This window comes from Callospermophilus lateralis, chromosome 3 (genome assembly GCF_048772815.1).
Source record: "Callospermophilus lateralis isolate mCalLat2 chromosome 3, mCalLat2.hap1, whole genome shotgun sequence".
Classification (NCBI taxonomy): domain Eukaryota; kingdom Metazoa; phylum Chordata; class Mammalia; order Rodentia; family Sciuridae; genus Callospermophilus; species Callospermophilus lateralis.
The window spans coordinates 103,792,346-103,816,689 of record NC_135307.1 but is presented as its reverse complement, the minus strand read 5'-3'; the positions used below and the strand labels follow the sequence as shown (position 1 = coordinate 103,816,689).

General features: G+C 41.0%; 1 protein-coding gene across 1 annotated transcript in view; it reads left to right on the top strand.

The window, feature by feature from the left end:
• Myo1e (myosin IE) overlaps window positions 1–24,344 on the top strand; it is a 197,068-nt gene that overhangs the window by 151,127 nt on the left and 21,597 nt on the right. Inside the window, exons 19-25 of the mRNA XM_076850871.2 lie at window positions 1,359–1,503; window positions 5,048–5,162; window positions 5,377–5,546; window positions 5,931–6,076; window positions 14,132–14,278; window positions 21,537–21,694; window positions 23,665–23,757. Of these exons, the coding sequence (XP_076706986.1) occupies window positions 1,359–1,503; window positions 5,048–5,162; window positions 5,377–5,546; window positions 5,931–6,076; window positions 14,132–14,278; window positions 21,537–21,694; window positions 23,665–23,757 (974 nt within the window). The remainder of the gene's footprint in view (window positions 1–1,358; window positions 1,504–5,047; window positions 5,163–5,376; window positions 5,547–5,930; window positions 6,077–14,131; window positions 14,279–21,536; window positions 21,695–23,664; window positions 23,758–24,344) is intronic.

Genomic DNA, 24,344 nt, shown 5'->3' with positions numbered 1-24,344 from the left:
CATCAGATAATATTAGGGGGAGGCTCTTAGTGGGAGCAGTGTGGGCTTTTAGAATCACCTTAGTCCCAACCAGCTCCCCTTGAGTCCTAGACCCTGAAGGCAGGGCCAGTCTTTTCCCTTCTCCCTTGGCTGCCATAAGTCAGTCTAATCCTGATAGTAGTTTCGGGAAACAAACAGGGCCATGGTTCTCAAGGCCTGGGAGCCTATTGCCTATGCCATAAGTAGTGTGTGTAGACCAAGGCCACACCTACCAACTGCCCACCTGCACATTCCTCTGAAGATTCCTTCTGTATTTTACATCCTATAATGTGCTTCTCTCTCCTCAGTTATGTCAGCCTTCAACATAATAGTAATAGTAATTTGCTATAATATTAAAATAAGATCATGCATCTAAAGCACCAACCATAGCACTCTATGCAGAGAGAGCAGGCCTTACATGCTAGCCATTCATGTTAGTTTTTCCTGCTGTGTACCAGGCATTACTTAGGTGCTGCCTGTGCACTCTGGGCCACACAAATGGGTCATCCTCAAGGGTGTCATCTTCATAGGGGAAGCACATATCAACAGGTTAACACCAATAGTGATATAATTATGAATGATGGTACATGGCATGAAGGAAAAATGCTGTTTGCTATCAGAGAAAATATCAGAGGAGTAATTTTTGATTAGGTGGCCCAAGAAGGCCTGTCGGAAGTGTCCCTGAAGCTGTGTCACCCTGAGGGAGAAGCCAGCCAAGTGAGGAGTTAGGAGAACAGCACAGCATGGGCAAAAGCTGTGGGGGAGGGAAAGTGTTTGGTGTGTGTGAAGAAGAGGGTGCGCTTTGAAGGAACGTAGTGAGTCAAAAATAGAGCAGAAGAGATGAGGTCAGAGATGGCCACGATCAGGTCATTCTGGCCCTATGACTAAGGACGCACAGAATGTCCAGGCTAAAATTTGGTGAACAGTAGTTATAACAGTTGCTTATAGGGAGCTTTGTAAAATTCTTTGCATTAATTGTGCTATGAAATCAGGAGAGATTAGTATTGAAAAAAGACCATTTATTTTTGCCTGAAGAGTGTCACAAGTGACCTTCAGCAGGGCTATTTTTAGACAGTCAGTGGTAAAACGGGAATGCTGATTTTCATCAGGATGTTAACATGGAAACCATGGGATAGGGAGGGCGTAGGAGAAAGCTCTGTGATGGGCATCTCAGACTTGAGGGATTTCTCTGGTCGTTGAGGTCCATTCCTGTAGCTCTGAGTGGAAGTGAGTGGATTCCCAATACCTCAGTGACAGCAGGGCTCTTGCTTGCTGCCTCACTCCACATGGAGTCTAGGTGGTCCAACCTGAGTCTGTTTTCTTCCTGATTGTCCTCACAGGTATGCCATTCTGACCAAAGCCACCTGGCCTGTGTGGAGAGGAGATGAAAAGCAAGGCGTCCTCCACTTGCTGCAGTCTGTCAACATGGACAGCGACCAGTTCCAGCTGGGGAGGAGTAAAGTGTTCATCAAAGCCCCTGAGTCTGTGAGTACACGACCAGCTCCCCATAATCCCTCTCCTGCACAGCACCATGGGGCTGGCTGCTGTTCCTCATCCATCATCTCACAGAACCCTTCCTCTCTTCCCAACCCAGGTGGGTCATTTCCCACACCTCTGCCCCCTTCTAGCTATCACAGCTCTACTCACTTCTTTCAGAGCATTTGGCATATATAAAAAGGTGTCTCCCACAGACTAGCTTCTTTTGTCACTTGCTATTGCTTTCCCCTGCTAGGTGGCAATCTCTTTCAGGGCAGGGACTCTGTTCTGTTTGCCAATATGCACTGGGTACCTCAGACAGAAAGTGCCCCATAGTTATTCAAAATGTTTAAGCTGAGAAGAGACTTCTTTGGGTCATAAAGGAGACTTGGTCAATTCTGCATCTTCCTCTTGGTGACAAACAGGCCCGATAAACAAGCTCAGGTTCCTCCTGAAGGGTGGAATGCAGTCCAGGATGGGAATTCCTAGGATTGTACTTGGAAGACCATGAGAGAGCTGGGGAAGGACTTCAAGGAGAATAGATTGGAGGAGAAATCTCGTCTCCGGAACATGAATACTTACTAGTAATGCATTCAAACATATGCATTTTATGGTTCATAAATTTTGCAGTCCTCTATATGGATTAATTTAGGGAAACTTCTTTATCTTTCCTGATAAGGATGTGGTCACTGTGAGCTTGGTGAATGTCCATAGAAAGTTCTGCATTTGAGCAGAAATCCAGCAGCAAAGCCCCTTAGTAATTCTGCCCTAGTAGCTCTGGGGCTATGGAATAAAGACATTGCTTTTTAAGGTGGGAAAATTGCTGGAACTGAGGTTCAACATCATCATTTCTTGAGGTTCCTGAAATTATCACAAGACTCCATTTCAAGAGTCAGTGGTGAACTTGGCAAAATTAGTCATCAGACCAAGGGGAAATATACGGGAACTTAAAAGTGGAAGAAATAGGAACACTTGACTTTAGGCAAATCCTGGCCTCTCAGTGGGTTTCCTTCTCCCTGAACACTGTTCTGCATGCCTTGTGGGATGGGCCTGAGGCTCAGGATGATAATAGCTATAGCTGAATGGCTTTGTGAACCAAAGACCATTAAGTACATAAGTGGCACACATCAATAGAACCGGTTTATGAAAAGTTTGTGGTAGCATTTTTCTACTTTGAGTTATTTGTAGCTTCACAGCAATTTCATTTCCAAATATAAAATGAAAATGTTGTGTCATACGCCATTAAGCAACCCACAGAGCAGTTCCTGTTCTTTCTAAAACGGGATGGAGTGATTTGTCAGTACAATGCAGAGTTCTCTGTTGTTTCATACTGCTTTTACTTTTCAACTTGCTAAATTTTCATATATAATTAAAACGACCTCAATATTTTTCATACATTTTTATTCTGATTCCGTTGAGCTTTGGGAATTTATATCCAAAACCAAGATTTATTTTTGGTTCTTGTATTCTTTGCCTTCCTTTGAGATGCTTCACTGCCATCACTGCATTATCCTTCTCCCACCTTTCCATGCATGTGTGTGAATGTACACATGCACTTGCACACACACACACACACACACACACATATCACCTTCCTCTTCCCCAACCTCTTCAGTCCACATCTAGCCTTGACTTGCAAATGCTTGTACAAAAGTTGGTTTTTAAAATCTGCCTTGTGCAGGAGGATCACAAGTTCCAAGCCAGCCTCAGGAACTCAACAAAGGTCCTAAGCAACTTAGTGAGACCCTGTCTCAAAATAAAAACATAAAATGGGCTGGGGACGTGGCTCAGTGGTTAAGCTCCCCTGTGTTCAATCCCCAGTACCAAAAACTACATAGAAGAAAAAAAAAATCTGTCTTATGGTTTTGCCTTAACTTCCATAATAAGTGTTGAATACACAAAATAACTTGTTTAGCTTTAAAAATGACATTAAATATTAGACACCAAAGTGGTTTTTGTTGTTGTTACATGTGTCTATGGTTTTGACTTTTCTCTCTCTTTATTCATTAACTTCCCTGATTTCCAAATGCCCTGGGCTTTTGGAAACAAAACCTAAAACCAAGTTAATATCTACAGAAGTTGGAAATTATTTGCTGCTTATTTTTTTCTCTGAGTCACAAGTGTATTCTCTTTTCCGCTCCCAAGCTTGTTCTGGGAAATAAGAAGGAAACAAGACTTACTCAGAAACCCAAAAAAACAGATAAGAAAAATCAACACATTATAACAGGCAACCACAGGGCTCAGATTTTAAACATTCTGTCCAGTTGGTAAACAATGTATTCCATATTGGGTTAGAAATGTGCTCCTTAGGCCTATGGCATGTAGCACTGAAGGCTGTGGAGTTAGGTGGCCTTTCCCTGGGTATGTGCACTTGGAGATGTTGTTTCTACACATCTGGGGCTCTAAGAAGAAGTTGAGTGGCAGCACTGGAGCTCCTAATGCAGACCCAGATAAACAGAGACAACAAACCAACCTCAAACCAACTTCACTTGTTTACTTCTGGAACATTCTTGCAATGACTATTCATCATCTTTACTTTGGGTTTCTATCAGTCCTTTTTATTTTATTTTTAACTTTTTTTCTAGAGAATCATGCAAACCACTTCCAAGGTGAATGAGAAAATTTCCCACTATTTTACAAATGGATCAAATGCAGGTTTACTGAGTAAGACTCATATGTCTGGATAAGGAGGAGAATGGCAGAGGCTGAAAGACCTTGGTTTGCTTTCTGGCCCCACCCAATCTCAGTTTGATATTCTTGTTGGCAAAATGGAGATATGTGGCTCACATAGTTGTTGAGGTGTTGAATAAAATAACTGCATAAAGGCTCTAGAATGATTCTTAACCACAGTGGACCCTCAGCACTCTATAGCTATTTGTTGTATTCTGAAATCTGGTTGAGTGCATCACAGCAGTCAGTATTAATTGACTCCAGACCTGCCAGAGTCTGATTTACGCCCCTAAATGATGCCCGTTCTCTTTAGTGAATCCAAGTTCCAACTAGAGTGTCTGAGTTGGGCCCCAGTCACTGAGGTTCTTATCCCCTGGCCCAGTGACTCCTTGGAGAATCCTGTGAGGCAGGAAGTCTAGACTTCCATGGAACTGAAAGTAGGGCAGCCCTCTTCCCACAGCAGTACAATTCTACTCTGGCAGAAGCTAAAAAATTCTATTTCGAGGCTGTACACAACACCCAACAACAGCAGCAGCCTCCGCCAGCAGCCTCCGCCAACTCATTTAATCTGGCCACCTACTATCCTCTGTGGATCAAGGTGAGGAACAAGTCACAGAGACTCTGAGCAAAGCAGGGCAGAAACCATAATAACATACTCAAGTTCAACCATTTCCCATTGCTTTTTATTAGAAGAAAAAAAAGTATGTAGGTAAAGAATTTATCATTACCATAAATGTCATCGAAATAATTTTACATATTTGTTCTTGAATCTGAGAAGCTGCTCCTCCTATCTTTCCTCGACTACACTGAAATAACAACATCAAAAAAGAGTGATGTTCAGATTTTGTGGATTGGCTCATGTTTGTTTTCTCTACATTCACAGTTATTTCTTCTAGAAGAGATGAGAGAGAGAAAGTATGACGGGTATGCTCGAGTGATACAGAAATCATGGCGTAAATTTGTGGCCCGGAAGAAATATGTTCAAATGAGAGAAGAAGGTATTTTAGTCATTTTGTTTCCTCTGTTTAACAGATCTCAAGTAGATCTGAGCTTAAATAAAGCTACAGGTTCTATTTTATTTGGCATAGAATGTTGTGTGCTAAATATCTTGTGTCATTCATGGTTTCTTTGTGTATTTACACTCTTAAATATATTCCTCCTTTTTCTGGCTGACTGATTCTTCTTCCTTCTCCACCTTCTTGGGAATGATAGCCTCAGACCTGTTGTTGAACAAGAAGGAGCGAAGAAGAAACAGTATTAACCGGAACTTTATTGGGGATTACATTGGGATGGAAGAGCACCCGGAACTCCAGCAGTTTGTGGGCAAGAGGGAGAAGATTGACTTTGCTGACACCGTCACCAAGTATGACAGGAGGTTCAAGGTACACGCTGTCATCACCTCTGAGAGTTGCCAACACACAAAAATAACGTGATTTTGCTGTTCTGGTAAAGCAGATCGTGTCCACTATAGACTTTGTGGTTGTTGTTGTACTGGGTATTGAACCCAGGGGTGCTCTACCACTGAGCTACATCCCCAGCCCTTTATAATTTTTATTCTGAGGAGGGGTCTCACTCAGTGAGGAAGACTGGTTTTTCATATATGCTGGCTCTTCCCTCTTGAGGTCTGGTTAGGTGGTAAGTGGAAAAACAGTGAAGATTTGCTGCTCAAGGAAGCTTCCCTCTGTGCTGGTAACAGTGACTTGTTGTGAAGACAGTTATCACTTTGATCATGTCTGTCTGCCACCTTAAAGTTCCTCTCCTTACAGGGCGTGAAGCGAGACCTGCTTCTCACCCCAAAGTGCATGTACTTAATTGGAAGAGAAAAGGTCAAACAGGGCCCAGACAAAGGCCTTGTGAAAGAAGTCCTGAAGCGGAGAATCGAGATGGAGAGGATTTTATCGGTGTCCCTCAGGTGAGTGGGGAAGGGCCGAGGCTGAACTGCCCTCTCTCTCCTCAACGTCTCCACCTTTTATTCCAAATGCAGGGCTGGCTTCCCAGTTGTCAAAATCAAGATGAGAATGGAAGTTTCTTTCTATTTAAAGAGGACCTGAACTTTAGTCTCAGGGACTTCTGATAGGGTAAGAATATGACACCAAGACAAAGTTGCCTTCTGGTTAGTTCCTCTAATGAAGGAAGACTCAGAGCCTGTGTTCCCATGGCATTTTAGAAATAAATCTAGTGTATGGAACAAATTAGAGGACAATTGCTCTTACTGAAGTGGACCCAAGGGTTCAAAGGCCTGTCCACCAGCCCTCCCACCCATTTTCAAAACCTGACCCATTTACCATCAAAGACTGAGCAGGTATCCTGGAATGGAAGATTCTTTGGGCCTTGCATAGATTATTCTGCATAACCAGTAGCCTGGGAGTCTTTACCACATGCTCCCATTGGCTACAGGCTCACTGGCATTTGGAAGCAATGATTGCTCCTGCAAGACCTCGGGTAGGGCCCTTGCTTTTTCTGCTGACACCCTAGCTTCATTGCGGCATAGGGGTTTCTGTGTGTGAGAAGACCTCCCTGTGTCCTGTGCCCTGAACTTGAGTAGCTTCCCTCTGATGAGAAGAAATGGTGCTGATACCCAGAACAATGAGAAGAGAGGAGGAGTGGGCTGCGCAGAGCTAGGCTGCCTTTGTCAGCAGAAGTCTGTCAAAATAGTGATGTTCTGTTCACTTGTGGACATGTGTAACTGGAATCAGGACACCTCTCTAAACTCAGTTTACCTAGAAGATAAATCTGCTGTGCTCAGGAAAAGGTATGCTTTCAAAAGTGGCCTGGCATCTAGCCTACCAGCCTGGAAACCCTGGCCTAGTGTGACAATCTAAAGCAGATTTCCATTGTCCTTTCTTGCCTTGGCTGTGTGGTCTGATTCTGTCTGTCCCTAATGTTGCTGGATGAAGGGCTAGGCAGGGCAGTGCGGCTGTGTTTAAAACATGTGAACTCAGGCGTGACATTCTGAGCAGATGAGTCCACCATTATCCTGCTCACAGCGCCCCCCCCCCCCACTCAGGTAGGTCTCAGTGTCATGGGTCTCAAGAACAATGTCTGGATGCTGTTTGGGTTTTCCTGAGCCTACTATTCATTGGCTGGGTCACAACCTTCTGCCCATACCCTTCCTGACTAGCTGGGCCTTGAGGCTGCCCTTGGGGTTCCAAGGAACCCAACTGGAAGCTGTTACTTCATTTTCTTTCCTCCCTGTCCGTCTCCCCACGTTGCATGTGCCCTGCTGTACCTCAGCTGAGCTGGGTTGACTGAACAGTGCAGTGGGTACTGGACATTAGCTGTAGCTAAAAGCCAAAGGAATCACACCTCTATGTCACATGTGGCTGTTATTCTAAAAGTGATTATTGTTCTTCTAATGTTATTGCCCAGGTCTATCTTCAGTCCATAAGACCACTGGAGGAAGGCTCATGATGGCCCTGATAGGAAATAATTCTAATATAGCTATATTTATAACAAGCACATTAACACGTTCCTTTGATCACATCCTTCAAGTTTATCAAACAGAATATTTGTACTCATAGATAGTTCTGATTTTTCCCTTCTTCCACAGACCCCCAGAAATACAATGGCTCATGATAAAACCAGCTTATTTTTCTTTGTCCTCTTTAGTATTCATGGTCTAGAAGATAATTTACTTCCAATTGGCTTTTCCTTTGTAGAGGATGGAATCAAATGAGGTACTTAGATAGCCTAAGAGTTGTTCTAGTTCTAAGGGGGGGGGGGGGGGAGAGCCTCAGTGATTTTAACTTGTAATGTCTGTAAATTGCAGTTACTGTGCCTCACACTTACCAAGACTAATATTGGCCTCTCATTTCCTTCATTCATTGGATAAGGCCAATAATCAGATACCAATTGAGGAAAGCAACCAGATGGAAGGTAGTGTTTGCAGAATCAAACCTGAAGTAGAAATTAACTGTGGTACTAGTCTACCTAACATGGGTATGGGTGTAGGTGTGGGCGAATGTGTGGATGTGTCTCAAAACACTTCAGTACTGGCATTGCAAGAGAATTTAACAGTTGTCTTGTAATTCAGGAAAAGAGTTACAACATCTGTACGTGTTTTCAAGAATGTATGAGACCCACTAGTTAACTGTTGGCTGGATTGATAATCCCCTTATGAACTCCTTAACTGTTGGCTGGATTGATAATCCCTTTATGAACTCCTCCAGTAGGACTATCAAGTGTCCCACAAGCTTGATCTTTAAGGCACCTCTAACTCTAACAAACATAACTAATGTTAGTGCAGAGTGGGCTCACAAGCCCCTATTCAGTCAAATAAGTCATTCAAAAACAATCAGTAGGCGCCATGGGAAATGTGACTAAAATGAATATTTGATATGAAGGACTTATTGTTCATTTTTTAAGGTGTGGTAAGAGTATAGTAGTTATTTTTATATAAAAAGATTTTATCTTTTAATGATATATACTGAAATATTTGAGGACAAAAACAATATAATATTTGCATTTTGCTTTAAAATAACCTAGTTTATATGTGGAAGTGTTGAGAATGGAGATATAGATAAACAGGATAATCCATGGATCAATAATTGCTGAAACCAGCTGGCATGTGTCAATTTATTCCACTCTTCTACTTTGTTATATGTCCGGGATTTTCCAAATATATATAGTAGACATTAAATGTTGAGAGTCTGCTTTTTAAAGTTTTCATTTGCAAGGAAAATATAGGATCACAGTAGGTAGAAATAGGGCCAATAGCTTAAAGAAAGATGAAGAGTAAAGTTGCTTAAAGGGATGCCAAGTTACTTTGAAAAGGAAAAATTCTCAAATAAATAAAAATTAGACCAGAACAGCAATGCTTCATTGGAAACTGGGCAAGAATATTAGGAGGGGGCTCACCAGCTCTGAGTTAAGACATTTCATTTCTGAGGCTCAGGTTTCTGCTGGTAAAAGGCTGTGTATCAGTTTTAAAGGATCCTTCAAGAACTATTTTTTGTACTGGGCATGGTTCCAACAACAGGAGGTTTAGGCAGGAGGATCACAAGTTGGAGGCTAGCCTGGGCAACTTAGAGAGACCCTGCCTCAAAATAAAAAGGACTGGGAATGTAGCTCAGTGGTAGAACATGTTTTAGCATATGCAAGGCCCTTGGTTTAATCCCCAGTATTTCAAATATAAATAAGGAAGATTTTTGTCCTGGTTTTACTCTTATTTGAAAACCAATGTGCTAAAAGAATGATTACGAGTAAAATGACCTATGTTCTTGACTTTACTATTGTATCATTGAGATTGGTGCCAGGAAATCTCATATTTGGGGATCTCCCTGACAGGACTTCTAATAATTCCTTATCATTCCAGTAGCTGACCACCAGAGGCTAAGACCAAAAGCTCTACTTGTCTGGGTCAAAAGATTTTCCAATACTTACCTGTAATTGGATAAGCAGCCTATAAGAGGGTGCCTTCAACAGGCTCCAGCTTCCTGGTCACAAGGTTCTTGCCTAGAATGCTACATTGCCTAGATGCTCTCAACTTTCTAGCAATAAGAACAGCCTATGCCACCATCTATTCTGCTGAGCCGAAGCATTATTGAAATCTTAACTCGCTGCAGCCTGTACCTTTGGGAACATGGATGTTGTCAACAACATTGGACTGAACACAAACCTTGTGTGGAGCCCTGGGATTCCTTCTAAGGTGTGGAGGAGACCCAGGACAGCCTCAAGCAAGTCCCTTCTGTTCTGGAAAGAGTAACAGAACCAAAGTGCCCCATAGGGCATAGATATTCCTGGGGAGGAAGGAGAGGAGTGGGCCTTTCCCAAGGTGATCAGATGACACTTCTCCAAGGTAGCCACAGAGTGCTGAGGCCTGTTGCATGTCTGGGCTTCCTCAGGCAAGTTAAGAGGGATCTAAGTCTGGTGACACTGGCTTCTCTGAGTAGAAGAATTCTGGGCAAGCTTTATCTTGTCCTTATTCTCCTTCTCCTTCTCCTTCTTCTTCTATATTTCTTCCAGTAAAACTTAGAGACTTAAATAAAACTCCTTTAAAATTTCACTCACTGTTTTGTAACTAACAGAATATGTAATGGTTAAGAGATTAAAAGATTTTCTTGTGTTGTCAGCAATTCAATAAGCCACAACGATGGGGAATAAAAGAAACAAGGATAGAGCCAAACCAGAGACTAGTAGAGGATTTTTCAACACAAGGGACAACATCAAACATCTGTAAGGAATTGTAGCTTGTGCATATGAATAAGACAGGGGTGATGTCCAAAGATAAGTCTGATTTTTTAGAATAAATAAACCTTCAACCTTTGTTTCCAGACCCAGGAGCGTGGGCTGAGGAGAGGGGAATGAGTTGAGACTCTGGCCTGGGTGAAGATGAGTTTAGTAACTCTTAAGTCCAGGTCACTGAAGGGAGGAGTTCTTTAATTTGATGGTTGAAGTCAAAGTGTCCAAACACATCTCTTTTCCAGATTCATGCTTATTGACCTTGAAGTCTTAGTTTGCTTGCTCTTTTTCCATATTGCAGTGAAACTCCTTATATGTCTAAACACATTAAGCCTCTCAAGGTTACTTGTCTTATGCTCTTTTGCCCTGTTGAACAATCACCATTTTGCTCAAAGTACCACCAGGAAATCAGACATGTCCAGATGTGTCAGAGGACTCTGAGTCATGCCGTAAAAGCAAGAAGGAGTTTATTTCTCACCTCACAGGCCAAAAGCCAATGCTTTTGTTTTCTTCTTTCCCACCACACGGGTTTGCTATCTAATGTGACAGTCTTACTATACCTGTGCTAGGATACTTGGATTTTTTTTCATTAATTCCAGATGACTAGGAAGAGCTTGTTTTAGTCAGCTTTTTCACACTGCTGTGACTAAAGGATCTGACCAGAACAACTGTAGTGGAGGAAAGTTTATTTGAAGGCTCACAGTTTCAGAAGTCCTAGTCCGCAGAAGGCCAGCTCCATTTCTCAGGGCTTGAGATGAGGCTGAACATCATGGTGGAGTGTGTGGCAGAGGGAAGCAGCTCACATCATGGTGATCAAGAAGCAGAGAAAGAGACTCCACTGGCCAGATACAAATATATACCCCAAAGCCAGGCCCCAATTGCCTTCTTCTCCAGCTACACCTTACCACTTCAGTTACCACTCGTTAATCCCTACCAGGATTAAATCACCGATTAGGTCAAGACTCTCATAACCCAATCATTTTTCCTCAAACCTTCTTGCTCTGTCTCACACATGAGTTTTTTGGGGACACCTCACATCCAAACCATAACAGAACTCTTGGGGCTAGCTTTTAGTTGTCTTTTGAGTCTGAGCTGTAATTGAAGTGATGAAGACAATTCCAGAGTTTGTCTGACCAGAAACAGGAGGATGATAGTTTTGTGGCAGTACCCCTGAAGCACATTATTCTAAACTTTGTGGAAAGATTCTAATTCCTAGTTTTGGAAATATCTGTGAATAAAGAGGTAGATAGAGATGGTGAGCTGTCCCACCATACCCATTCACATTTTCTTCTTCTTTCTCTCTCACTCTCTTTATCTCCATGATTAATGGCTAGCTGCCTACCAAAGTTTTCCCATGCCCCCTAGCAGCTACATATAGCCACATGACATAGTTCTGTCTGATGGGGTGTGACCAGAAGTGACCTGTACAACTTCCTGGTTGTACCATTAAAAGGAAAGAATATGTGCTTGTCTCCCAAGCAATGTAGGACTGGTACAGTACCTTTGATTTGCTTCCATACATTGTTGAAGGACAGAAACAAAAACCCTATGTTGTTTACAACTGATTGTCACTGTTTTCATTGCAACAGCAAACCCTGGTCCTTGGCTATCACAAGAGTGGGCAAGAAGCATGGGTGTGATTTAGGGATGTTTGAAAATGAATTCTTGAGGTAACAACAATGGCCAGTGCTCCACCCAAATAGTCATTATTCATCCAAAAATGCTCAAAAAGTATTCTAACCTCACAGCCAAGACTCTTTGGCATTCTCTTAAACAGACCGCACATGGGCCAAGTTCCTTTCCCTTGGTGTTGGTGTTGGACTTCTAGTTCACTCTATTCCTTCCCTGTGGTTTGCGTATCTTTACATCCCTGGGTGCCATGGTTCTGGTTTAACTCTCTTTTTCTCCTGTGGATTACCAAATCCCATTCCTGTAAGAAGGCTGAGAGGCTTATTTCATTCCTGCTCTTATAACAAAATATCTGGAACTAGATAATACTTAAAGAACAAATTTATCCCTTAGTTTTGGCGGCTGCAAGTCCAAGATTGAGGTGAGGGCAGATTTGGTGTCTGGTGAAGTCTTGATTCTGCTTCATAGATATAGTACCTTTTGTTGTATCTCACAAGGTGGAAGAGTGGGAGGGGCAAGCTCTCCCTTGTGCCTTTTTTAAAGGACCCAACCTTTTAATACTTTACACTAACCATTAGGTTTCAATATATGAACTGGAGGTTACAGGGAACATTCAGATCATGACATAGTCTATGGCTATAGCTACTAGATCCATCAGCTACAGTCCCTGGTTGCATGCTAGCCCAGGGGAAGAAGGTTCCTGACAAGCCTGGGATAGTCCCCCAAGGAAGACCTGACAGTCTAAGGACATCCCACCCCTACCTTGTCGTGTTCATGGGGCTGATCAGAGGGAACACAGGAGATATAGTTTTACATGGAAAGAAAATCCCTGGTCTCCAAGATTCTCTGTGCTCCAGAACTCCATTTAATACACTCGCCTTATGCTTTCCTTTGTCACAACCACAGTAAACCTACTGGGGCAGCAGTATCAGGAGCCCCAGGAACAGCACAGCCCCTATGTTGGACAACTTGTCCCTGGTCATTAAAGGAACCATCATTTGTCATTTCCTGCACTTAGAAAGACTAAAATGTTACCATGGTCAATTTACTGAAATTGATTCACCTAATTTGTTTTTAATACCTCAAAAAACAATACCTAATAAAATTCCATCTTATTATTTAACAGTTGGAGGAACTTATAAATTTGCATTATATGCAGCCTTTGGGGTGCTAGCCAACAGCTAGGTAATACAGATTCTCATTATTTGTCGATGGTTTCCACAAAGTCCAGCCAGCACTGGATTGCCTCAGCCTGGCACTTCACTCTCCCTGGAATTCCTGCCAGGAGTTTGCTCATGGTCCTTCCCTGTCGAGGCTGCGATTTCAGTGATTTCAGTGGTGTGTTCCTTCCTTGCCCAACCAACTTCATCAGCTTAAGGTGATGATCTGTGCCTGCTTGTTGTTGGTACACCTGTTTTATCTCTTTCTGTGCTTAGATGTGTCTGTACATACCTGGCATGTAGTTTAAGCAAAGCAGTGTTTGCCAGAAGGTTCTTAATAAGTGCAAATGAAGCCCAGTGTGCTGGCTTCCCTTATGATAACCAAGCTTATAATTCTTCAGGTTTCGATTTATGACAATAGCTGCAGCCATATCATAAATTCTGCTAATGGAACTTAACATGGAATTATTCCTTTTCAGTCACATTCTATTCATAACTTTCTGGGTTTTAATGATCTTCAGAACATAGAATTTGAATTTAGAAATGGATTTTTAAAATATGGGCTAAATTATCCTTAAATTCTTAATTTTAAAATCTTGTGGAAGAAGTATTTTGATTATGCTCTTGATGGACTATAAACTTCCTTTGAAAATAGATTTCATCAACTTATTACTTATTCATTGTTGCATGTTTTGTTTGAAGATTATGAAAGAGGGCGCTGTGAAGACATATCTCAGTGGTAGAGTACCTACCAAGAATGTATGAAGCCCTGGGTTCAATCCCCAGTACGACCAAAAAAAAAAAAAAAGCCTAGCACTATCTTACAGGATTAAAAAAATGAGTAAAAAATAATAATGGGCCGTAGGTGTAATTTAGTAGTAAAGCAAGTGCTTAGCATAAATCAGGCCCTTGTTTCCCTCCCCAGTTCCCAATAATAATGATGATGATGGAATAAACAAAAGTGCAGCTTTCATTAGGTTTGTCCAATCTCTTCACAGCACCATGCAAGATGACATTTTTATTCTACATGAGCAAGAATATGATAGTCTTCTTGAATCCGTCTTCAAAACTGAATTCTTAAGTCTCTTAGCAAAGCGTTATGAGGAAAAAACCCAGAAGCAACTACCTCTGAAATTCAGCAATACGTAAGTTGGGGTCCAAACTTCTGAGTAAAACTGAGAGGGCCTTGGTCCCACTGCTGGGGACCAGCTGAGGAGAGGGGAGGCCTGTGGGCTTGTGGCATGGGGTCTGGGTCCTACAGCTTTAGCAAATCCCACTGTGGGTGCTTCCATTTCCCTGTGGAATCTTAGAGCCTGCTAAAGATACTCTGGGTTGTTATCACAGCTTGGCAAAGGTCATTTTTGTACTTCTGTGAAATAAATACAATGGCGTATTTTGTCATTTAGACAATGATCACCCAAATGAGGTAGGGACTGGCAGATTTTTAAGTGGCATCCATCAAAGAGTTTTTTTTCTTGTTGTTTGTTTGTTGTTTTTTTTTTTTTTAATTTTTATTGTTGGTTGTTCAAAACATTACATAGTTCTTGATATATCATATTTCCACACTTTGACTCAAGTGGGATATGAACTCCCATTTTTACCCCGTATACAGATTGCAGAATCACATCAGTTACACATCCATTGATTTACATATTGCCATACTAGTGTCTGTTGTATTCTGCTGCCTTTCCTATCCTCTACTATCCCCCCTCCCCCTCCCCTCCCCTCTTCTCTCTCTACCCCCTCTACTGTAATTCATTTCTCCCCCTTGTATTTTTTCCCTTTCCCCTCACTTCCTCTTATATGTAATTTTGTATACCCCTGAGGGTCTCCTTCCATTTCCATGCAATTTCCCTTCTCTCTCCCTTTCCCTCCCACCTCTCATCCCTGTTTAATGTTAATCTTCTTCTCATGCTCTTCCTCCCTACTCTGTTCTTAGTTACTATCCTTATATCAAAGAAGACATTTGGCATTTGATTTTAAGGGATTGGCTAGCTTCACTTAGCATAATCTGCTCTAATGCCATCCATTTCCCTGCAAATTCTATGATTTTGTCATTTTTTAATGCAGAGTAATACTCCATTGTGTATAAATGCCACATTTTTTTTATCCATTCGTCTATTGAAGGGCATCTAGGTTGGTTCCACAGTCTTGCTATTGTGAATTCTGCTATGAACATGGATGTAGCAGTGTCCCTGTAGTATGCTCTTTTTAGGTCTTTAGGGAATAGACCGAGAAGGGGAATAGCTGGGTCAAATGGTGGTTCCATTCCCAGCTTTCCAAGAAATCTCCATACTGCTTTCCAAATTGGCCACACCAATTTGCAGTCCCACCAGCAATGAACAAGTGTACCCTTTTCCCCACATCCTCGCCAGCACTTGTTGTTGTTTGACTTCATAATGGCTGCCAATCTTACTGGAGTGAGATGGTATCTTAGGGTGGTTTTGATTTGCATTTCTCTAACTGCTAGAGATGGTGAGCATTTTTTCATGTACTTGTTGATTGATTGTATGTCCTCCTGAGAAGTGTCTGTTCAGGTCCTTGGCCCATTTGTTGATTGGGTTATTTGTTATCTTATTGTCTAATTTTTTGAGTTCTTTGTATACTCTGGATATTAGGGCTCTGTCTGAAGTGTGAGGAGTAAAGATTTGTTCCCAGGATGTAGGCTCCCTATTTACCTCTCTTATTGTTTCTTTTGCTGAGATAAAACTTTTTAGTTTGAGTAAGTCCCATTTGTTGATTCTAGTTATTAACTCTTGTGCTATGGGTGTCCTATTGAGGAATTTGGAGCCCGACCCTACAGTATGTAGATCGTAGCCAACTTTTTCTTCTATCAGACGCCCTGTCTCTGATTTGATATCAAGCTCCTTGATCCATTTTGAGTTAAATTTTGTGCATGGCGAAAGAAAGGGATTCAGTTTCATTTTGATGCATATGGATTTCCAGTTTTCCCAGCACCATTTGTTGAAGATGCTATCCTTCCTCCATTGCATGCTTTTAGCCCCTTTATCAAATATAAGAAAGTTGTAATATTGTGGATTGGTCTCTGTGTCCTCTATTCTGTACCATTGGTCCACCCGCCTGTTTTGGTACCAGTACCATGCTGTTTTTGTTACTATTGCTCTGTAGTATAGTTTGAAGTCTGGTATCACTATATCGCCTGATTCATACTTCCTGCTTAGCATTGTTTTTGCTATTCTGGGTCTTTTATTTTTCCATATGAATTTCATGATTGCTTTCTCTATTTCTAGAAGAAATGCCATTGGCATTTTGATTGGCATTGCATTAAACCTATAGAGAACTTTTGGTAATATCGCCATTTTGATGATGTTAGTTCTGCCTATCCATGAACAGGGTATATTTTTCCATTGTCTAAGATCTTCTTCTATTTCTCTCTTTAGGGTTCTGTAGTTTTCATTGTATAAGTCTTTCACCTCTTTTGTTAGGTTGATTCCCAAGTATTTTATTTTTTTTGAGGATATTGTGAATGGAGTGGTTGTCCTCATTTCCATTTCAGAGGATTTGTCGCTGGGATATACAGGAATGCCTTTGATTTATGCGTGTTGATTTTATATCCTGCCACTTTGCTGAATTCGTTTATTAGCTCTAATAGTTTCTTTGTAGACCCTTTTGGGTCTGCTAGGTATAGAATCATGTCATCTTCAAATAGTGATAATTTGAGTTCTTCTTTTCCTATTTTTATGCCTTTAATTTCTTTCGTCTGCCTAATTGCTCTGGCCATTGTTTCGAGAACTATGTTGAACAGAAGTGGTGAGAGAGGGCATCCCTGTCTTGTTCCAGATTTTAGAGGGAATGCCTTCAATTTTTCTCTGTTCAGAATGATGCTAGCCTGAGGCTTAGCATAGATTGCTTTTACAATATTGAGGTATGTTCCTGTTATCCCTAGTTTTTCTAGAGTTTTGAACATAAAGGGATGCTGTACTTTGTCGAATGCTTTTTCTGCATCTATTGAGATGATCATATGGTTCTTATTTTTAAGCCTATTGATGTGGTGAATAACATTTATTGATTTTCGTATATTGAACCAGCCTTGCATCCCAGGGATGAATCCTACCTGATCATGGTGCAAAATTTCTTTGATATGTTTTTGTATCCGATTCGCCAGAATTTTATTGAGGATTTTTGCATCTAGGTTCATTAGAGATATTGGTCTGTAGTTTTCTTTCTTTGAAGTGTCTTTGTCTGGTTTAGGAATCAGGGTGATATTGGCCTCGTAGAATGAATTTGGAAGTTCTCCCTCTTTTTCTATTTTCTGAAATAGCTTGAAAAGTATTGGTATTAGTTCCTCTTTAAAGTTTTTGTAAAACTCTGCTGTATACCCATCCAGTCCTGGGCTTTTCTTAGTTGGTAGTCTTTTGATGGTTTCTTCTATTTCCTCAATTGATATTGGTCTGTTTAGGTTGTCAATATCCTCCTGACTCAATCTGGGCAGATCATATGACTTAAGAAATTTATTGATGCCTTCATTATCTTCTATTTTATTGGAGTATAAGGATTCAAAATAATTTCTGATAATCTTCTGTATTTCTGAAGTGTCGGTTGTGATATTGCCTTTTTCATCCCGTATGCTAGTAATTTGAGTTCTCTCTCTCCTTCTCTTCGTTAGCGTGGCTAAGGGTCTGTCGATTTTATTTTATTTTATTTTATTTTATTTTATTTTATTTTATTTTATTTTTTCAAAGAACCAACTTTTAGTTTTGTCAATTTTTTCAATTGTTTCTTTTGTTTCAATTTCATTAATTTCAGCTCTGATTTTAATTATTTCTTGCCTTCTACTTCTTTTGCTGTTGTTTTGCTCTTCTTTTTCTAGGATTTTGAGATGAAGTATTAGATCATTTATTTGTTGGTTTTTTCTTTTTTTAAGGAATGAACTCCAAGCAATGAATTTTCCTCTTAGAACTGCTTTCAGTGTGTCCCATAGATTCCGATATGTTGTGTCTGTGTTTTCATTTATCTCTAAGAATTTTTTAATTTCCTCCTTGATGTCTTCTATAACCCATTGATCATTCAGTAACCTATTGTTCATTCTCCAAGTGATGCATGATTTTTCCTTCCTTCTTTTATCGTTGATTTTCAGTTTCATTCCATTATGATCAGATAAGATGCATGGTATTACCTCTACTCCTTTATATTGTCTAAGAGTTGCCCTGTGACATAATATATGATCTATTTTTGAGAAGGATCCATGTGCTGCTGAGAAAAAAGTGTAACTGCTTGGTGTTGGGTGGTATATTCTATATATGTCAATTAAGTTTAGGTTATTAATTGTGTTATTGAGTTTTATAGTTTCCTTATTCAACTTTTGTTTGGAAGATCTGTCCAGTGGTGAGAGAGGTGTGTTGAAGTCTCCCATGATTATTGTATGGTGGTCTATTAGACTCTTGAACTTGAGAAGAGTTTGTTTGATGAACATAGCTGCACCATTGTTTGGGGCATATATATTTATGATTGTTATGTCTTGTTGGTGTATGGTTCCCTTGAGCAGTATGTAGTGTCCCTCTTTATCCCTTTTGATTAACTTTGGCTTGAAATCTATTTTATTTGATATGAGTATGGACACTCCTGCTTGTTTCCGAAGTCCATATGAGTGATATGATTTTTCCCAACCTTCACCTTCAGTGTATGTATGTCTTTTCCTATCAAATGCATCTCCTGAAGGCAACATATTGTTGGGTCTTGTTTTGTGATCCATTCTACTAGCCTGTGTCTCTTAATTGGTGAGTTTAAGCCATTAACATTTAGGGTTATTATTGAGATATGGGTTGTTCTTCCAGCCATATTTGTTTATTTATGTTACTAAACACGGTTTGTTTCCCTGTTTGATTATTTTCCCCCCTTTACTGTACTACCTCCTGCTGTTGGTTTTCATTGTTATTTTCCATTTCCTCTTCCTGTAATATTTTGCCGAGGATGTTTTGAAGAGATGGTTTTCTAGCTGCAAATTCTTTTAACTTTTGTTTATCATGGAAGGTTTTAATTTCATCTTTCATCCTGAAGCTTAATTTCACTGGATACACAATTCTTGGTTGGAACCCATTTTCTTTCAGTGTTTGAAATATGTTATTCCAGGATCTTCTAGCTTTCAGAGTCTGTGTTGAAAGATCAGCTGTTATCCTGATTGGTTTACCCCTAAATGTAATCTGCTTCCTTTCTCTTGTAGCTTTTAAAATTCTCTCCTTATTCTGTATATTGGGCATCTTCATTATAATGTGTCTAGGTGTGGATCTCTTATGATTTTGCACATTCGGCGTCCTGTAGGCTTCTAGGATTTGGGATTCTGTCTCATTCTTCAAGTCTGGGAAGTTTTCTCGTATTATTTCATTGAATGGATTGCTCATTCCTTTGGTTTGGACCTCTATACCTTCCTGTATCCCAATGACTCTTAAGTTTGGTCTCTTTATGTTATCCCATATTTCTTGAATGTTCTGCTCATGGTATTTTTTGTTTGTTTGTTTGTTTGTTTTTAAAGAAAGAGTGAGAGAGAGGAGAGAGAGGGAGAGAGAATTTTAATATTTATTTTTTAGTATTTGGCGGACACAACATCTTTGTCTGTATGTGGTGCTGAGGATTGAATCCGGGCCGCACGCATGCCAGGCGAGCGCACTACCGCTTGAGCCACATCCCCAGCCCTGCTCATGGTTTCTTAACAGTCTTGCTGAGCTGTCTATGTTCTTTTCAAGTTGAAATACTTTGTCTTCATTGTCTGATGTTCTATCTTCTAAGTGTTGTACTCTGCTGGTAGTATTCTCAATTGAGATTTTAAGTTGGTTTATTGCTTCCTGCATTTCTAGGATTTCTGTTTGTTTGTTTTTTATAACCTCTATCTCCCTGTATAGTTGATCTTTTGCTTCTTGGATTTGTTTATGTAATTCATTGTCGAAGTGATCTTTCATTGTCTGATTTTGCTGTCTAATGTCTTCCTTGAGACTCCAGATCATCTGAAGCATGTATATCCTGAATTCTTTATTTGACATTCCATCTGCTGCAGCTGTTACCTCTTCTAAAGTTGAGTTGACCTGCATTGCTTGTGGTCCTTTCTTTCCTTGTCTTTTCATACTGCTCGCATTTCTTTCTGCTTGGTGAAACTGTTGTGATTGAATTTTCCCCCTATATATTTATATTGCTCTTGTATAGTTGAAAAGTCTCCCTCGCAGGGGCAGGCGGCGGCTGTGCTCCTCCTCCAATTGGGGTGATCTGTCTACCACGCTGACTGGCCGCTGGGCCTGTTCCGCCGGTGGGTCGCAAGTCTGCCTACCTTGCAGGCGCGGGCGGCGGCTCTGCTCTGCCCTTACTCCAATTGGGGTGACGTGTCTACCCTGCCAGCAGGCCGCTGGGCCTGTTCCCGAGTTTTTTTGTTTTGTTTTTGTTTTTGTTTTGTTTTGTTTAATTCTGCAGAGCAACACTAGAGTCACTCTGGAAGCAGACAAAAGTGATTGGGATAAGGGCTTAAATTTCCCCAATTAATGATAATAAAATCTATTGATGGAGATAGGAATTTAGGGACTGTGGATGGTTAATATCTTGTGTCCTGGCTCACCCTCATTTGTTTTGGTTAACATGGTCTTATGGACCAGATACTGGCATACTGTGAGCTTCTAATCTCACATGTGCTGACTGAGAGTTACTTAGTTTTTCTTCTTCAACTTCCCTGTCTATAACATGGAAATGTCCTTCAGCTCTTCCTACTCACAAGAGCAAGGACACTTGAATCTGTGGAAATATAAAGCCTTAATGCCAAGTAGGCAACTACTAGAAATTATTTTTCTTTCTGAAAACATGAGAAAAAAAATACAAATATGGATTGCATCATGTAGACATAGGAAGCATGGGAAAATTAAAACTGCCTGGGTTGTTTAGATTTTGTTGGCTAGTTTTTGTCTTTTCCCCTTGTCTGGGTAGGAAATACTGGTGGGAGAATAGAATTTAATGAAATAGTAACCACATTCTATGCTGTGGAACCTTCATCTGTGTCTGGCATCTATCTCTCAGTCCTGCATGAACGCAGACCCAAGGAAATCAGCTAGAAGCAAAATGATGCAGCATAGCAGGTGTGGCCTAGAAATTGTCACCTTCCTCCTGTACCCCAAGCAGTAGCTCCTGAGACTATCTGCCAAGGTGATATTGTCGTATTTATATGGTATCTCCCTCACCAACTGGTTTCTCATAAGTGCCAGGTCCCGAAGCTTCTGCTTCTAGTTCAGTGGTCACCTGTAGTTGTGCTACATCCTGGGTACTGGGCCCATCCCTCATTAGGTTGTCTGGTCTTGCTGCATTTTTATAACAGGCTTTCCCAACAACAAAATTTCATGCTGGGTCTATGAGTACCATTTTTCTCACTGGTTAATTCCAATTTGTTAATCCCAACAAATGTGTTTGTTACAGTCTTGAATTGAAGTTGAAGAAGGAGAACTGGGGTCCCTGGAGTGCAGGAGGCTCCCGGCAAGTGCAATTCCACCAAGGCTTCGGTGACCTGGCCATCCTCAAGCCCAGCAACAAAGTGCTGCAGGTCAGCATCGGACCAGGGCTGCCGAAGAACTCCCGTAAGTGTCCTGTGGGCCCCTTGGCAGCAGAAAGACTTTTCTACATCAGTAGCTCTCCCCAGGGCTGCTGGTGAATGCACTGGTCTGGGGCCAAATTGGTGCATCTAACACTTCCTGTGGCAGGGTTTTCATCAGATGGGACATTTCAAATTAAATCAACATCAAGGAAACAAACAGGCTGAAACTTTCTGAATGATTTAGTTCTTCTGTGTAATACACCTGGCATTACACTATTAACTGTATTTAAAACAGTTTGTTGGCTTCAAACTTCCTAGCCCTTTCCAGTCAGATCTTGTGGACCATACCAACATTATTCTTGGTGCCAATTTAAAAGAAATCAAACACATTTACCTACTCCTTGCATGATTTCCCTATGCTGCTGTAAGTCAAAGCAAAGATCTCTGTGTTCACTTAGGAGCGCTTCATTAGAAGACACATATGCACACATACACGCACTACCTCAACCTCAAGTCTAACTCCTTCACTGGCCTTTGGTTCTTGTTCCATTTATAATTGATATTTATAAATTTACAAGGCACAGCAAAGGATAATCATAGATGCCATGCATTCACATATGTATGTATTTTTCTAAAATTGAGCCTATGCTTATAGTCAGTGAAGAGGGCATCATACATAAAACTTTATCAAGTTCATCTACAAAGGTACATATGCATTGGTACTACTCTGACATGTTAATACAATGCAGAAACATAGCTTAAAGTATATATGGCCACTTGGAAAATGTTGGTGTATGTCTGTATATCACTTAACTACTTTCAGAAAACACATTTCAGTGGGATGTTGCAGAGAAGTTTAAATAAAAGGATGAGAGTGGGGTTAAGGGAACAAAGTAGGGACCCAAGGAAAAGAAACAGTGAGAAACCATTGTTGCCTCTAAGTCTGAAATGACAGAGTGAACGAACTGTTGAGCTACTTTCTCTCCAGTAACTACCAGGGTAGGATGCAGACAGGAGCAGGAAGATCCAACATCCAGTCCCTCCTTCCTCAGCAGTCCAGTCTCTGGCCAGTGCCTCCCATTGACCAAAGCCAGGTGGAATACAGAGGCCTAGCAAGCCTGGACCCTAGAGGACAGTGCAGAGCTACGCCAGCCTGCAAATAAGCAGCAGGATGTGTGTGAGCAAGATGTTCAGTAAGCCCCATAGCAGTGCGCTGTCTAGTACTGCTTCATCTCTCTAGCGCTGAGGTAGAAGTGGTCTAGGTGATGGGAAGGAATCCCCGTTCCACACCACTTCATCCTTTATTTTCCATACACATTATCACTTCATACCATTCTGTTCTTCAGCTCTTCTCTTTACAAGAAATTACCTCTTCATCTCTCTTCCTACTCTCCTACATATCCCAGGTGAGAACTTATTCCATCACAGATTCCATCTGGCCCTGCTGTCCCAGCCCTAACTATGGCCTACAGTGATTCGCATCAGCGCCAGCTTGTTTTCTAATTCCTTGGTCTTCATGTCTGTGTCCAGGTTTCAAGTCTGCTCCTATCCGTCATGGTCTCTGTGGGTAGTTGGAAGACTGGAACACAAGCTCTTGCATGCAGTTAGTGCTGTGATGTATTTCTTGCCAATGACAATACAGGGCAGTGCTCACATGTAGAGCTTCCATGAAGTTTTGAGAACATGTGCAAACATTGATATGTCCTTCTCTCTCTTTTGAAAGTCTACAAAATAGAAACAACTTTATGAGCGTATCAGTCTCTCTTTGAAAAATCATTGTCTCTAACATTTCAAAACTGTACCTCTATAAAAATACCTGCAGCCCCTTCCTCTCCAATGGCTACCAGCATAGAACTTCTATCACATCTCCCTTCTCCACTGCAGCCAGTCTCCTGCAAATCTGAGACCTGCATTCCAAATTTCTCAAACGTTTTCCATAAGCAAAGAACCATCCAGAGCCATAAAACCAAACAGCAGTACTGATTTTGATATTGTGTTTCTTGTTTATATCAGGTCCTACCAGAAGGAACACCATCCAAAGCAGAGGGTATTCCAGTGGGACTCAGAATGCCAACTACCCAATGAGAGCCGCCCCTCCTCCCCCAGGTAAGCCAAGCATGTACCATAGACTGGGACCACTAAATCTGAACTCATTACATTACATTTGCTTGGGAAGAAACCCATTAGCAAATAAATGCACATATGAACTGGTAGATTAGACAATCTGGATGTCATTAACTAGCACATTGCTCCCTTTGGAAGAATTCCTATAGCAGAGAGAGAGAGCAGTTGCTGTATATGATAACCACGGTGTTATCAGTTTTAATATATAGGATGTTACCTTTAGGGGAAAGGAGTTTGTGTGGTATCATTCCACGGCTACTACCCACTATGATGTTCCACAATAAGTTAATAGCTTCTTTAATGAGAGAGAGAGAAAAAAAAAAATCTATTCTTAGAATCCAGGAGATCTGTTCCCAAAAATAAAATAACATCTGGGAGAGTTACAAAAGGTTTTTTTTGTTGTTGTTGTTTGTTTGTTTGTTTTGTGGTGCTGGGGATTAGAACCCAGGGCCTGTGTGCATGCAAGGCAAGCACTCTACCAACTGAACTATATCCTCAGCCCATTACAAAAGCTTTTGGGACCCTTATTTCATATTTATTATTTATTAAATAAAAATACAATTTGCAGA